This window comes from Eutrigla gurnardus (assembly GCF_963514095.1).
Source record: "Eutrigla gurnardus genome assembly, chromosome: 3".
Taxonomy (NCBI): domain Eukaryota; kingdom Metazoa; phylum Chordata; class Actinopteri; order Perciformes; family Triglidae; genus Eutrigla; species Eutrigla gurnardus.
In genome coordinates, this window is record NC_139917.1 from 3,289,395 (window position 1) to 3,306,934 (window position 17,540).

The following is a 17,540-nucleotide window of genomic DNA, read 5'->3' on the forward strand; positions in this document are numbered from 1 at the left end:
ATGAAGGGGACATAAGAAGAAACAGGTGTTAGGATATTTGTAAGCTGAATACAGATATCTGATTGCATTACAGTAGGTGATACGTGCAGCATTTACTAATGATAAATAATGTATTAATACATTTAGGAAACAGTTTACACATACGGTAAACATGGAGCAGCATTTGTGTATTCATCTATTTGGTCACTCTATGAATCTAAGTCGAACACTATTTCTACTTTTAGTTCTGTTTTGGTCTCCACCACCTCCTGTAAACAATATCTGCCGCTTTAGCTACCGGCTTACACTGGCATGAGTCGTAATTAAAAACTCTAATGTCAAGCTTTCATCTGTATTTGTCATTGTCCATTTCTACCACATCATCAACGGTAGCATTGAGGAGCATTTGTTTGTGGGGCTGGAAAGCAAAGAAAATGTGAACTTCTACAATCCTTGAGAAAAAGTAATCTCATCTCGTCATATATCTATATATATATATATATATGACCAGATGAGATGTCGTCTCTCAACTCCAACTCCATTCTCACATCTCAAATTGCTAATCGGACTAATCAGGCGAGGAAGCCTTGCCCCAGATGTCTGCTGCTACACTGCATCCCCCAGCCCCCCCAAATATTGGCCCCCAAGGATAAATCATTGTTAGGTTAATTTGAGATGAGGGGAACAGCAGAGTTGGTAATAAATCATGACAACCTTTCCGCATTACAGTCATTGTTAATCCAGAAAAAAATAGTTAGCTTTAGAGCTTATTTGACCAGATAAGTCATCTACAATACACTGTAGTGTATTTACTGTAACAGCCATGCAAAAGTGTAAAGGCATTATGACATTTTAAATCAAATGGAGTAAATCATAGTGGATGTAACAGGATACATGAAAACAGAAAGTCAGCTATTATATGACAGTGAGAGTAAGTTTGCAACAGCTGTGGTCAGTCAAGTCAGTTACACATACACAAACTATCATTAGCCACCATAAGCCACTGGGCATACCAGACAAAATACAGCCATATTGGCAAAACTCTAGACTGTATTGATTTGGGAAAACATTGTACTATATGTTATGGATTCAACTTCACAGTTGTAAGAGGGGAAAGTGTCGTTTCTTTTCTCAAAATCTGTAATGTTTCACTTTAAATGAAATTGTGTATATGTGCCTGCAACATGTATCAGCAAATGTGTTGCTATGGTGATCAAAAAGACAATACAATCATTCAATAACAAGAAATGCTGGATGTATGGAGAGGTAAGGGCCTCATTAGGAGACAGTCTAGATACAGAATACTCTGAGAGACTGGTGAGAGACCTCATCAACAACAACACGTGAGTCCATGTTGCCAGATGAGCTGAACGCAGAGATCTCTTCATGGCAAGGGAAGCAGTCGTAGTGTACAACGTGAACAAGAGGGGGCTGAGCACACATACCTGGGGGGCTCCAGTGTCCAACGCATAGACTGTATAAGAAATGGACATAGTCATCGTGACTTCACCCATTGGTTTGTGGACTCCTGTTTTGAAGCCTCAAGTTCGGAAATTTCATCATCTTAGAAAAGACTGAATGGAAGTGGCCATATTTGAACTGCGAAGGAGTGCCAAGTGGATCTGACGAACACTAGCAGCAGAGCAGCACCCCGAGCAGCAACATTACTGCATCTGACTTCTGGTAACAAGTAGCTAATTGCGTTGGTAACGTCGTAGTGGCGGTAACGAGTGGTGGTGATGCCGTTGAAGCGACCCGGTCATTGCAAGGTAACCACGCTCTAAAGCACCTCTATTTGACTCTAAAAGGGACCATCATTTACTAAATTGACATCATGCTGTATTGAATAATTGACACTAGTGATTGAGACCATGAACTCATGTTTACAATGTTTATTGAGATAAAAAAAAAATCAAGTGAGGAGTAGGATAAGACTTCCATGCAATCAGACTTTTTTTGCAACCAGATGAGTTCAAGGCACTTTAGCTTTGGCTTCACTTTTCAGAACCGGTGCTTGCTGCCTGGCTGAATACTTTTAATGCTCGCTTTGACCATCTCATCAAAAAGGCAGCTGTCAAGTCTGCCCTGTCTCCAGAGGACCGGCCACTGTCGGGATGCACAGCGGATGTGAGAAAAACCCTAATGAGAGTGAATATGAGTAAAGCTGCTGAGCTTGGTAACATCCCTGGTCGTGTACTAAGAACATGTGCTGACCAGCTTACTGACGTTTTCAACAAATCACTGTCACAGGATAGTGTTCCCAACTGATTCAAGACAGTCTCCATCATACTTATACCTAAAAGGTCTGCAGAGTTCTGTTAAAATGACAATCATGCCCATTTTGATGAAGTGCTTTTGAGAAACTGGTTCTGCAACACATCAAAGACAACATCCCAGCCATTCTGGACCCTCACCAGTTTGCATGCAGAGCCATCAGATCCAGAGAGGATTCCGTCTCCACGGCCCTCCCCTCAGAAAGTCTACACCTACATCAGAAAGCTGTTTGTTGGAAAAGTGAAGCCAATACTGAAGTGAGTGGGTTATTGTGTGTCTCATTCAGGTGGTTCTGAAAAGTGAAGCCGACATACAGTACATTAAACTTGCATTCTCTGCTGGCCATCAGGGGGCGACTCCTCTGGTTGCAAAAAGAAATCTGATTGCATGGATGAGAAAATGACTCTACTTCTCAGTTGATTTATCGGGCCCTAGTTTCGTAGCGCAGCGCAGGGTGTCGCAGGGTGGCGGAGCCGGCGTAATGCAAGTTTCGACCCGCACAGCCTTGCGCACAGTCAGTTTGGTGGATCGCCTGCGCCAAGATGGGTGTGGCGGCGCAGCAGGGGGAGGCGTCACAGATTCAGCTTGGTGCAGCGGAAGTTTCGTGGCAAAAAGGCTCGCCGAGACTTCGCCGAAAGCCCGCCAGCTCCAACCTAGTCTACTCTTGGCGTAAGGCGCAAGGTGCAAATAAAGTCCATTAATTCAAGGTGAATTACAGCTGGCGGAGTGGAAGTTTGGCTGACGGTGCGCAGTGCGCACACGTCACCGAGACCTCACAGGCAGGTTTCCACAGTTCCAGGCACATTTAAATGCAATACATAATCACAACAAACACTATTTAATGCAACTAATTGAATCAACACGTGAATTTATATCTATATAGATTGTCCCGTCACATCTGACGTCAGATCAAAGGCGGATGGCACGTGTAACGGAAACTCAGCCTCTCGGACCAAAACATCTCCCTCTCTCTCTCCTGTTTTTTATAATATTGGCATTGTTATTATTATGATACGCACGCACAGCGCATGATGCGCGTGGTGGGAGCGGCGGCACTGCTTCTGTCATTGGGTTGTCAAGTGACGAAACTTGCACTGAACCTCCCCTAACGCATTAAAGGAGAGGAGAGGAGCTCATTTGATTGGTGAAGATCTGAATCGGCTGTATTAATCCCAGTCCACGCCTCGTCTCCTCCTCTTCTCCTACTCACGCCTTCTTCTCCTCGCTCTTTCCCACTTGCGCTGTTGGGAGTGACGGGAGGCGTGCCTGCGCAAGCCTGCGCGGTGCACGAAACTTGCAAAGTCCAGGCGGACACACCCCGTCGGCGTGGCGCAGGTGCGCTGCGCGCTGACTACGCCTAGTCTACGAAACTATGGCCCATTATCTCAGTAAACATTGTAAATATGACTTTATGATCGAAATCTCTAGTTTCAAGTCTTCTTCAATACAACATGATGTTCATTTAGTAAATTATGATCCATTTAGAGTCCAAAAGACCATAGAGCAGGGGATGCTTTAGGGCGTGGCTACCTTGTGATTGACAGGTCATTAACACAGCCTCGCTACTGTCATTACCATGCTATCAATGCAATTAGCTAAGTTCACCTTAAATTATGAAGCTCATTTTGTTAACAGTTGAGGTATCTGTTCAATTACACATTCTGAGATATGATTTACCCAGGAATGATTGCTTCTTTGCATGAAGCTTTAAGGCATGTGAATTGTTTAGGTTAAACTATCTACAGGCTGCCTTAGTCATAAATCAGCCCTGTGTGAGCATTAAAGCTGGCTACAGGATGTTTAGTCCCTGTTAGGTGCTGAACCAGTTCTGCGCCAAAGGCAAGATGGTCAGAGCTTACTTAATGTATACATTTCCATATAAGTACAGATGGATGGTCTTCTTAGCTTTAGGCTTGTAGAAGACATATAGACATATAGAAGGTAAACTATCCCAGCCTATTAGGATGGTTTGGAGGCTCCTCGATCTCTTGTTGGATGGATGGACTCTCAATGCATCCAAGATGACCAATAACGAGAAGTAGGTAGGTCCAGGCGAAAGGACTTCAAAAAGGCACGCGCATGCAGAAAAGAGAGGGTGGTTTTCGTGTGGATTTCCTAATCGAATGCTCAGTAGGATTTCCAGGTAGAGCAGGGGCATAAGTTCATTAGGAACTTTGGAGAAACTGGGTGTTGGCCAACCTGGTCTGATGCAGGCTTGATAATTCTGTTTCAATAAAGGTTGCTCTATCAATCCACCCAGCCTGTCTCAGCGGATTCATTTATCAATCAAACTTCACACCGATCATTTAGGAAGAGAGCCCAGAAACAACACAGTTTCACACCAGGATCCAGATCCAGCAAGGTTGCTGCTTGGGGTGCCACTCTGCTGCTTGTGTTCGTCAGATCCACCACAGTCTAAATATGGTCACTTCCTTCACTGGTTGCAAGAATTCCAAAGTGGCAACAGCCAAAATCCAAGATGGAGACAGCCAAAATGCTGAACTCGAGGCTTCAAACCGGAGTTCACAAACCAATGGGTGATGTCATGATGACTACGTCCACTTCTAAATTTTGTGTGTTGGACACTGGAGTCCTCCAGGTATGTGTGCTCAGATCCCTCTTGTTCACGCCATACACTCACGACTGCTTTCCTTGCCATGAAGAGAACTCTGTTCTGAAGTTTGCAGATGACAGTACCATCATCAGCCTGATTACAAACAACAATGTGACTTCATCTAGAGGGGAAGTTAACAGGCAGAATGGTGCTCAGAGAACAACTGCTCAATGTCAGTAAAATCAAGGTTGATGATTTTAGAATAAAGGAGATGAAGACACACACTGTCTACATCAATGGAACTGAGGTGGAGCTAGCGAACAGTTTTAGGTTGCTGGAAATCAGTATCACAACCAACGTGAGATGCACACATCCTCATGCAGAAAGCTTATAAATGGATGCATGTGTTAAGGAAACTTAAGTTGGCAAAATTCCTGTGCTAAGTTCTGATTCATTTTTGTAGAGTAGCAATAGAAAGCATCACGAATGAAAACTGGCCTGGGACGTTCACCGCCCAGGACGGGGGCTCTAAAAACCACCGAGAACATCATTACTACCCATCTACCAGGCATCAGTGATATTGGTGACAAGAGGTGCTGACAAAGAGCCCAAAGGATGTTAAAAGACAAAACCCACCCAACCACAGCCTGTTCAACTTGCTGCCGTCTGGCAAGAGACACAGAAGTATAAGCCAGCAGACTTCAGGATGCGCAACTCCTACATTAATCCTGCACTCTCCATCATATACTGCTGTGTTTCATGTGTTAGGTTCAAGATCATACAAGAATAATACAGACGGGTGACAAATTACAGGAAAACCCAGAATAAATCAGTGGAGATGCATGTGGTGTTTCCACACAGGACATAAGGGTTATGGAATATGAAAATGATATGAATTATATGCTATGGCCTACAGCACCAGATCTCAACTTAGCTGAACGCCTGTGGAAGAGTCTTGCTCGGACACAGGTTGTATTTTTGCTTTAAATTGTCACCCATCTGTATTCTCTGGCTATTAGAGTGACAGTATGTTTATTGTACTACAGTGAAGCAGCTGCTTTTTTTCCACCATACTTGTTTTTGCTTAGCTGTCGTTCACCCCTTGACCGGACCATTTCACTTCTGAGAAACACACAACGAAAAAGCACAGGATGAGTCTGGTGAAACAACTCAAACAATGTCATGAAATAAGCAATGGAGAAAAATAAATGAAAAATGTCACAGATGAGTGTGGGATCAGAGTGGATATTTACCTGTGGGTCGTGAGTTAAACTCTGTGTCCAGAATCTCCAAAGAATGCACCAAGTCCCGCCGGGAGCTGGGCGTGCCCTCTGTTGGATTAGCTGGACTCATCATTTCTTGTTCTTTTTCGTTCTGCATCTGCGCATAGACATTGAGGCCTGGGATCTTCCTTGAGGAAAGATTTACAGTGAGGCATAGGGATAAAGACTGCAGCCTAACTAAAACAAAGAGAGCAGGGACACAGCAACCAGGGGATCTTTCCTCAGCCATACAACATTTGTTCTCCATTAGACTTGCTTGTGAATTTTCTAATATGAAACGGAATTTGTCATACAAGCAGTAAGGTCTGTAAAGTTTTTTTTTTGTCTCTGTACTTCTCCATGACCCTTCATGCCCTCTTCCCTTGAAACTGCACCTTGGACATTATTTAACATTTCGGAAAGGTCAACAGCCCACCTTCAAAGGGCATATTATTGATAGAGGCTGAAAGCTGACTGACATTTATTTTGCAAAGAATGTCCTGAAAAAAGGATTCCCACAGTGTGTATGTGTGTGTGTGTGTGTGTGCGTGTGTGTGTGTGTGTGTGTGTGTGTGTGTGTGTGTGTGTGTGTGTGTGTGTGCCAAGCCAGTTCTCTGTAGAGGAGCGCTGGGTGAGATGTTTGACAGGCAGCTATCAGGCTTGCAGGCAGCTTTTGTTTACTGAGCTGTCAGAATGCTACAACACCTTTCAGCACGTACGCTGTGACGACTATATAAACATAGCATTTCATGAACATTTTACATTTTACCTCTTGAATTTGTAGATGAGAAATACAGCTAAACCCACAACCACTACTGATAACAGCATTAGCATGGCAGAGCCGCTGTGGTTTTCGCTGGTGTCCACTAGGGGCGCTGCAGAGACGGGGAGACAAGAGCCACATGGGGTAAGCAAACGCTACCCACCAACAAAACCTGTATATCCACCCAGCTGAATCATGCAATGAGCAGTCAACAGGATAATTGACACCTATAGATGAATCATGTTAATTTACAGTAGTGTGGACTTCTCTTACTCTTTATCTTATAAGCCCCTTTAGGACAGTAGCAGCATCCCCAATAGGAAGAGGCACACATACTTGTAACGATGCTCACTCTCTGAATGTCTCTGTGTAGCTACATGGTGGGAGCCAATCAGACACAGGGTAATTAGTTGACGGGGGCAGCAGAAATAATAATATACCTGAATGTCTTCTATGGAAGTTCAGAATGTAAAGTCACGTCAAACGTGCTCAAAAACCTGAAGCGAGTCCAGATGCCTACGACAAAGCTGTCCGGATATGTAGATATGTAGATTTGAGTAAGAATTCAAATGAAGAATTCATAAACCAATTTACAACAGGTTAAGTCTTTAAAGTGATTTGTCAAATGCCATTTTCATTTTCCTTCTGCAATGGTTAGAAAACAGTATTTTAATTTTTAATTCTGACGTGCACACATGGAAAATGAGGCATTATTAGGCATTTTCATTAAGATCAAATTAAGATTTGGATATTGTCCGCCGTGGGTATGACTTTTCTCAAATTACATGTACTATGTGGAACATCACAATGCTATTGTGGAATTACATTTTCATTTTAATAAAGTCCACTATGGGCTTCCATAGGCACTGGATTTCGGTCTCCTGCATGCTTGATGTCCTGTCCCATTCACAGTACTACATGAAGCACAAAGACCCTCCTGAGCAACTCTAAACATACAGGCTGTGTTTGTTTACCTGCTGATAGGTGTGCGGCGTACACGGTGACTTGGACCCCTGGTCGTAACGTGAACTGGACAAGGTTTTGATTCAAGGCGTTGAGCAGAACCTCAGAGAGCTGTTAAGAAACAACATAGTTTCATTGTGTAGAAGAAAAAAAGAAAGAATGTATCTATAGAGGAAAGTCATTGCCAACATCATCAAACCTCAGTCTCATCTATCTCTGGTTTTGACTCATCATTTATTTACTCTGTTCTGACATTTAAGAACAAACATGTTTGATGTCCTGATCAATCTTTGTACAGATGTGTGCAATATTTAATGCCAAACCGAAAATAATTGAGTCAAAATATCACTTGCCCTTGACAGCACTAGTGAAGGTGTTCTGGTTTAAATGTCTGCTTAGTCAGTATGTGACTGATTGCCAAGCACAGATGGGAAGAATAACAGTGGCACATAATGAACCAACGTGTTTTAGCTTAAGTCAAAGGAACAGAGGAAGCTGGATAGGTTGTTTCTGTCTTTTTAACTGCCAGATGCTGGGTCACTCAGTAATATACAAAACGTTTAGTAAAACAGACGGCTAAAAGGAACACACATGTTCTTTAATTCTGAGAGCTGGGAGATAAGTATCTGTGTGTGTTAAACCCTATTATGTTTAAAACAACATGCCAAACAGCCAAAAATCAACAGCTAATTCCCTATCAGCCGATGACATTTTATTAGAAGTGAACTTTATTTTCGTGACGTCCCCTATTGGTTTGTGGACTACTGCTTTGAAGCCGTGAGGTCAGCATTTTTCCCCCCATTTTTATTGTAATAATATTGCCTATTGCAGCTTTAAGCTAAAAATGAAATGTAACAAATCATGACAACATTATGCAGACAGAAGATAAGCCAAAGAGGTAAAATAGTTCATTTCAACCCTCACCAGCCCACTCTGATGCACTCTAAACACTGGACATCATACAGGGAGTACTGACCTGCACACCACCAGAAGAACCACCACTACCTCCACCAACAACCCCATCTGTGCCTTTCCCGTTTATGTAAGAGTCTTTGTCTGGACCCTTCCACTGTACTGCATAATGCATAGGATGCAGCCTCACTTGATCTCTGCTTTCCAGACTGGCAAGGCACCTTCTGCACCGAGAGCATCTAGCTTTGATATAAATCGGGCAGATTACCCTGACCCCAAGGTAAACCGCAGAAAGCCGGAGTCCAATCTCATTCGCTCTCAATCTATTTCCCCACATAGATCCTTTCATTCACGCAATTACAAATCTCCATCCCGAGGCTCTAATCCTCACCTGCAATATAAAAATGAAACGTGCTTCCTTTTCAATGATATTCTAATACCATAAAACTCTTCATTCTCTATTTCACCCGCACTCACGAAAACAAGCACACATGAAGCTGCAGAGGAGACCCAAAACTGAACAAAATCCTCCTTTTTCTCTCAGCGGATCCTCTGCAGAGGCTTCATTTATCTTATCTGCCTCATTTTCCAAATTAATAGTGATATGAGTAATTTCTGTAGTGCTTCATTCTCCCCTTTATATTTCTTAGCTGTTTAAATTTAGACTATGCTATGACTAATTACTTTTTCCAACTGCATTCCAGGGTCAGTAAATCTATTATACATTCTAATAAGCAGAGCGCGCTCTACACTTTTAACATGCCAACCTTGAATGAGGATTTATCGAGGGCTTGTGGGGGAGAGGATCTTTCCAGTCGAACAAGCAGGTGGGAGCTGGGAGGGAAGAATCAAATTGATTCCCTTCCCAGTTTCCTTCCCATGGAATTCTTCCCACAGAGAGCGGCTCCAACATTATTATCAGTCATTACCTATTACGTGAGGCTCGGAGCTAATTTGGTCCACCTTTATACGCCGCTGATTTAGTGAACTGATCAACCGTGACAATTTCTTTGTCTAGCTCTTTAGGCTGAGGACTCCGGCCCGCCTCCCACTCGCAACCCAACAGACCGCAGGATGTGACTTGAGGGAGTTTAAAAGCCGTTCCCCCTGATAACTTGTTAATACTTGTCAGACTTATTGATGAGTCTATTGCAGAGATTCCTCTGGCGTATTCTAGAATTAGACTAACCAGGGACACGTTTCGATAGATCAATACTGACATCTGCTGGAGTAACCAGGAACTTATTTTTCAGGGAGCAATTACTGAACAAGCTGCTGCTCAGGAAAAAAAAAGAAAAAAAGGATCAACTCATGACAAAAACAGAGAACATGTGCATGGTGTTATGGTAGAATTACAATGAGGATAACGAGGTGAAATCCATCCACCTACACAAATACTTTCTGTAAAAAGGAAAGGACTATTGCACACACACAGCAGCAAACTAATGTCTCACCTGATCTAAATGAGCAGAGCTCTTCTCTGCTTTCCCCTCAGTTAACTGTTTGTCAGGAAGAAGGAAGAACTCTGCCGCTGTGGGTAAACCAGGGAGGATGGTGACAAGGAGCTGGTCCTCGCCCACGCCTGTGGCCTGGAGTGGAACAAAAGCAAACCCAGTTAAAAAGTTAAGCATTTCAGCCAAAATGTAGCATACAACAGAGCACCGAGGATGGCACTGAATGCTTGCTCAGAAAGACAATATAGCGTGGACACTATAGGCTACATTTATACTTTGCTTTTTAAAAAAGTTTTAAAAACGATCCTCATGCACACGGATCTGCAAAAATGAACCTAAAATGCTGAAGTATGCATCCCAGGCCAGTAATTGGCAGTGGAACCTAATAGAGAGCCCAAGTGAAGTGTATTTCGTGAAGTTGTATGAAACATGAATGCATCGCCCAACCCAAAAAGTCCCGCCCCCTTTGTTCAGAGCTCGGTTCAAAGCCGCGCCCCCAGAACGCCAAACCAGTGCTCAAGATTGGCAGAGTGCAATCAGGAAGTAAGCAAGGGCAGGCAGTCCAATTATTTTCTCTGGCTTGACATTTTTGATTGGACGGGGTTTTTATAGTCCTGCCATACATTTTTTTTATGTCAGAGCATTTCATATATTTATTATATTAGATTTATTGCTGTTTGTATGTTACTGGGAATTCAAGTTATATAACATGAAGTGTTTCTGTTTCTAAAATGATATTGAGTGTATTGCTAATATATCATGAATAAACAATAAATATATTCTTGTAGTAAAAGTATGCCCAATAATACTTTTGGCTTATTCCAATTAATTATTGGAAAATATGCTTCCAGTGCATTGTCACCAGTGTTTGGAATAATGCCGTTCAAAATAATGGCGTTAGGTAACAGGTTTATGGTAGCCAATCGGAGCCAGTGTTTTTCACACACAAGCCAGCGCCGGAGCAATCCGATGAAAAGTTGGCATTTTCAAGGTGAATGGTAAATGGCCTCATTTACATAGCGCTTTTGTCCAAAGCACTTTACAGCAATGACTGACATTCACCCATTCACACACACATTCACACACCGATGGCGGAGTCAACCACACAGGGCAACAGCCAGCTCGTCAGGAGCAATTAGGGTGAGGTGTCCTGCTCAGGGACACCAGGAACTCAGCTAGGAGGAGACGGGGATTGAACCGGCAATCTTGTGGTTGCCAGCCAACCCGCTCTACCTCCTGAGCTAAACCCCCCCCCAAGGTGGAGATGATATTGATATTATTATTATATTCATTGAGGTCAAAGGCAAGAACGTGCATGTAAAGTGTACATTATGTCCAGGAGGGAAGACTTTGTCGACATCCGTTGTAAGCAACTCTAATTTAATGAAGCATCTCACAACGACACACGTATCTACAAAGCTAGTGGCCAAAAACACAGATACCTCCACCACAGCTGATAGCTCGCCATCCACTAGTAAAGAAGGACACGGGGCAAAGTCCAAGCAGCAAAAGATAGATTTATCTGCCTCACAACAAAAACCTATGACACAGGCTGAAGTTACCGTATGATAGGCAGGTATGTATTTAAAAATATGTTGCCGTTATCAACGGTGGAGGATGATTCATTCCGAGCCATTATTGCTAAAATACCTAAGAAAGGGGGGACCTGTACGCCATGCACAAAGACGTTTGCTAAATACCTAGATGCTGAGTATGCCAAAATGAACACAGATCTAAAGAAGAGTTTTGGAGAGTTGGACTTTTGTCTACAACTGCAGATATTTGGACTGCGTGACCGCCCACTGGATAGATCCACACAGCCTAGAGTTAAAGAAAGTAGCCTTGGCCTGCAGACGGTTCAAGGGCAGTCATACCCATGACCGCATCGCTGCTGAACTGGACAATATCCACTCATCCTTTGGTATTTCCAACAAAAACACAGTTTCTGTCACAGACAATGGTTCAAATTTTGTGAAGGCCGTCAAAGTTTAGCAGCCCGTTCAGGGTGATGACTCTGGGGAGGAGGATGATGATGATGATGATGTGACTTTTGTCGACCTTCATGATGCCTTACAAGACATGAATGTGGATGAGGATGTGGAAGAGGATGTTGTGTCTTTGCCACCACACCACAGATGTGCATCGCCAACATCAAACCTTATTTCATGTTCTGATGTGGACAAGTGGCTTCTCTCAAGGCCAGACATAAAAGCTGTGTACAGAAGTGCTAGCTGTTCCACAGTGGCTGCAGAGACCGTGGATGAAGTCCTTGAAAGGAAGCTCCTTGTCACATGTACGACCAATGGAACTCCTTTCATGATGCTGTTGCTCATGTCTGTGAATTCCAAATCGCCGAGCTGAACACCATCTCCTACAATGTTGGGTTGAAGGCCATCACAGATTAGGAATACCAGTTCTTCAGAGAATACTGCAGTGATGGCCACTAACAGTAGCCCTCGCCATTCTTCAGGGTGAAGACAACTCCTACCCACAATGGAGACATTGATCTCCAAGACCCTGGACTTGAAGAGTGGCCTGCAAATCCTTGGTGACCTTCCAGAGGCTGTTGTCAAGGTAAGAGCTAGTATTTCTTCAAATGCATTAAATACATACTCCCATACACAAATGATGTATTAATTATAAATTATGAAATCAAAGTAAAATGAAAACCAGATTTGCAGAGGTGCTAGAAGGCGAGACTGCCATCTTGGCTGCGGTGACACTTCCCAGGTTTAAACTACGTTGGCTGTGAACACAGGAAAGGAAGGACAACGCCAAGGCAGGTTTGCTGGCGGAGTGCCGGAAAAGTGCCCAAGATGAAGACCAGCTAACAGGTACCAAAGCACCAACACGCAACTTCAGCACCGACTCAGCCATACAGGATGAAAAGAGGAGGTCACCTCTTCTCCTGTGGAAAGTCGCTGACTATTTAAAATCAGGAGCACAAGGGATGGACATTCTTAACAGATTCCCACTAATACAGAAAATTCCACTCAAATATGATGCAGCCACTCCACCCAGTACCCCAGTAGAGAGACTATTTAGCCTGGGGAAGCTGGTCTTCACCCCAAAGAGGAACACGCTGTCTGACAAAAGGTTTGAAATGCTGCTGCTTCTTAGATACAATCAGTGGTTTGAAGGGTAGATGGTTAGGCTACATGGGTTAGCCGGATACGTGACAGATGCATGAATAGAGGAGTGTTTTTGAAGGAGTGTATGGAGATGAATATCTAGGAGTTGTAGTTCAATCTATAAAAGGACTCCATGTTGTTCTTAATGAAGAATATATATATATATATATTAGGGCTGTCAAAAGATTGATTTTTTTAATCGCGATTAATCGCATTTTGTCCATAGTTAACTCGCGATTAATCGCAAATTAATCGCATTTTTTTTAGCACATTTTTTTTTCTTCTAAATGTACTTTAATGAATTTTTTTCATATTCTTAATACTTTTAACAACATAAGGGCAAATATACTTGATTTATGAAAATGTTTATTTAACACTTCAAATATCCCCTTACCAAAACATGGGATCAAAACAGGGTTATAAGAATATATCACAAACAATTAAAGTGAACATGTCACAGGAGATAGTGTAACAGGAGATAAGTACAGTTAGGATATAAGTGCATTGGCTCAGTGATAAGTGATATCTCAGACTGGACGTGCTTCTATGGTAGCTCATTTCATACCCACAGTACGCGCAGATGACTTTGGTCTTATCGACTGAACCATCTGGCAGTCTTTTGAAGGAGAATTTGCCGTTCACAAATCGATTTTAAACGCGTGTGGACGCGCTGCTTCCCAGTATTGCAGGCTTGGTGGGCTGCCACTAGAGGAGGATTGACAGGCGCTCTCCTTCAAACAACATATTTTTGCGAGCGTTCGCGAGCGTTCGCGAGCGTTCCCGAGGCGGCGAGTCGAGCCCGGCGCCTCTGATTAGCATAAAGTAGATTCGACTTATACTTGAGGAGCGGCCAACTCGCGCGCCGTCTCTCGACATTCGCCGCAACGCTACCAGAATACAATGAATGGGACGCGGGGAAACACCGCTGCCTGTGGACGCGCACCTTCCCTCTGGATCAAGACTACAGGTGCCACCGACGGCCATAAATCATACAATGCGCGTTTTTTTTTTTTTTTAATACCGAGCGTTAATCGCGCGTTAAAAAAATTAACGCCGTTAAGAGGATGTTGCGTTAACGCGTTATTAACGCGTTAACTTTGACAGCCCTAATATATATATATATATATATATATATATATATATATATATATATATACACTCAACAAAAATATAAACGCAACACTTTTGTTTTTGCTCCCATTTTTCATGAGATGAAAGATCTAAAATTCATTCCAGATACACAATATTACCATTTCTCTCAAACATTGTTCACAAATCTGTCTAAATGTGTGATAGTGAGCACTTCTGCTTTGCTGAGATAATCCATCCCACCTCACAGGTGTGCCACATCAAGATGCTGATCTGACATCATGATTAGTGCACAGGTGTACCTTATACTGCCCACAATAAAAGGCCACTCTGAAATGTGCAATTTTGTCTCACAGCAAAATGCCACAGATGCCACAAGCATTGAGGGAGCGTGCAATTGGCATGCTGACAGCAGGAATGTCAACCAGATCTGTTGCTCGTGCATTGAATGTTCATTTCTCCACCATAAGCCGTCTCCAAAGGCGTTTCAGAGAATATGGCAGTAGATCCAACCGGCCTCACAACCGCAGACCACGTGTAACCACACCAGCCCAGGACCTCCACATCCAGCAGGTTCACCTCCAAGATCGTCTGAGACCAGCCACTCAGACAGCTGCTGAAACAATTGGTTTGCATAACCAAACAATTTCTGCACAAACTGTCAGAAACCGTCTCAGGGAAGCTCAACTGCATGCTCGTCGTCCTCATCGGGGTCTTGACCTGACTCTAGCTCGTCGCCATAACAGACTTGAGTGGGCAAATGCTCACATTCGATGGCGTCTGGCACGTTGGAGAGGTGTTCTCTTCACGGATGAATCTCGGTTTACATTGTTCAGGGCAGATGGCAGACAGCGTGTGTGGCGTCGTGTGGGTGAGCGCTTTGCTGATGTCAATGTTGTGGATCGAGTGGCCCATGGTGGTGGTGGGGTTATGGTATGGGCAGGCATATGTTATGGACGAAGAACACAGGTGCATTTTATTGATGGCATTTTGAATGCACAGAGATGCCGTGATGAGATCCTGAGGCCCATTGTTGTGCCATACATCCATGAACATCACCTCATGTTTCAGCAAGATAATGCACGGCCCCATGTTGCAAGGATCTGTACACAATTCTTGGAAGCTGAAAATGTCCCAGTTCTTGCTTGGCCAGCATACTCACCGGACATGTCACCCATTGAGCATGTTTGGGATGTGCTTGACCGGCGTATACGACAGCGTGTACCAGTTCCCACTAATATCCAGCAACTTCGCACAGCCATTGAAGAGGAGTGGACCAACATTCCACAGGCCACAATTGACTATCTGATAAACACTATGCGAAGAAGATGTGTTGCACTGCATGAGGCAAATGGTGGTCACACCAGATACTGACTGGTTCTGAGTCCCCAGACCCCCAATAAAGCAAAAAAAAATGCACATTTCAGGGTGGCCTTTTATTGTGGACAGTCTAAGGCACACCTGTGCACTAATCATGATGTCAGATCAGCATCTTGATGTGGCACACCTGTGAGGTGGGATGGATTATCTCAGCAAAGCAGAAGTGCTCACTATCACACATTTAGACAGATTTGTGAACAATGTTTGAGAGAAATGGTAATATTGTGTACCTGGAATGAATTTTAGATCTTTAAGTCCATCTCATGAAAAATGGGAGCAAAAACAAAAGTGTTGCGTTTATATTTTTGTTGAGTGTATATACTATAAATACAGTAGCCTATGTCTTCCAGACTATTTGTCTCAGGTTGTGAGAGTTTGATTTATTTAATTTGCTACAGTTTTTATATTGTTTAACTGTTTACTTTTGAAGAAAATACTACTGCGATTGTGAGTTTTTTTTCTTTAATTAAGACTACAGAGTTAAACACACTTTTTGTTGTTTAAATGTTTACTTTTGTTGTGAACAAAATACTTTGAAGTACAGGTTGTTTACTTGACCAGGGGCTCGTACTACGAAGCGAGTTCAACATACCCAGGGTTTCTTTCAGAGATCCAGCTTGAGTTACCCTAACAAAGGAGATCGGAGATAAGCGGTCACACGAAGCTGGTTATCAACTCGTTAACTCAACCCAGGGTTTTCCAATCGAGCTATCAGCGCGTGCACATGAAAGAGGCGGCGTTTGCAGCATTTGACCAATCACAAACATGGATCAGTCTACGGCAGCGGAGCGGCGTATTTCACGTACGAGGAGCGAACCATAATCTTACAGAAATACGAAAAAGTTAAACATATAATACAGGCAAAAGGCAACAGTGTCATCTGCAACATGCAGGAAGGACAGCTGGCAAAAACTCGCCGACTGTGTGGATGCGGAAGTCGTATTAATAGTATTAGTAGTACTATAATATGACTGCCCCATCATAAGGGCACTAGTAGATCAGACTGATTTGACTCTAACGGTAACTTCGCTGATAGCTTAGTGGTAGAGTTACCGACCCGTTTACGAGGCTCCTTACAGCGGCCCCGGTTCGAATCAGCCCTGCGGCCGTCTTTTAAATCATGTCGTCACTCTTTCTTTAGTCCCTTTAACTCTTACGATGTCCTTCAGCAATAAAAGGCCAAACATATAACTTTAAAATAATGAATTTGTTGCTTGGATGTATTCTTATAACGTGGTTTATGACAATATCAGCCTCATTCTTTCAGCTGCAATCCCGGCGGTGTAAAACGGACTTGGGAGCAAATCAAATAAATATAAAAACATAATTCAAAGTGGTAAGTAGGACTTACGCTGACAAAGAAAAGTCTTTCCCTCTGATGAGAATCTGTATCTCTCATATAAAACATCGTCAGGGACAGAAAAAGGGTTTTGCCGGTCTCCGTACACTCTATAGTTCTCCTACCAGACCATCTCACGATCCACCAAGCTTCTTTTTTTTTTATGTCGGCGCACCAAGACAGCTGATTGGTCAGTCGGCGGTGTGTTTCTCCACGTTGATCTCTTATCAGGAACATAACCTGCTCCGGAGCAGGTTAGCTCCACAGCGTAAGTAACCATGGCGATTTACCCCGGTAAGAAGTGAACCAGCGTCGTAGGATGGAAAACCCAGGGTTAACGCTCAACTTACCTCGCTAAGCCCAAATCCCGCTTCGTAGTACAGGCCCCAGTTGTCTCAGGTTGGGAGTTTGATTTAATTTGGGCAGCCTAGGCTCCAAGA

The 17,540-nt window shown here is 43.3% G+C and overlaps 1 protein-coding gene across 6 annotated transcripts in view; it reads right to left on the minus strand.

Annotated features, from left to right (window-relative positions):
• Nucleotides 1-17,540, minus strand: part of sorcs1 (sortilin-related VPS10 domain containing receptor 1) — a 274,281-nt gene that overhangs the window by 47,599 nt on the left and 209,142 nt on the right. For 2 of the 6 annotated variants that reach the window (XM_084004951.1, XM_084004950.1), the window contains exons 23-26: nt 10,162-10,296; nt 7,807-7,906; nt 6,839-6,944; nt 6,061-6,218 (exon numbers count right to left, since the gene is read on the minus strand). In XM_084004951.1, coding sequence (XP_083861077.1) covers nt 6,061-6,218; nt 6,839-6,944; nt 7,807-7,906; nt 10,162-10,296 — 499 coding nt within the window. Of the gene's footprint in view, nt 1-5,881; nt 5,930-6,060; nt 6,219-6,838; nt 6,945-7,105; nt 7,206-7,806; nt 7,907-10,161; nt 10,297-17,540 lie in introns of those variants that run through there. The other 4 variants (XM_084004952.1, XM_084004954.1, XM_084004953.1 and 1 more) reach the window with 4 other exon arrangements.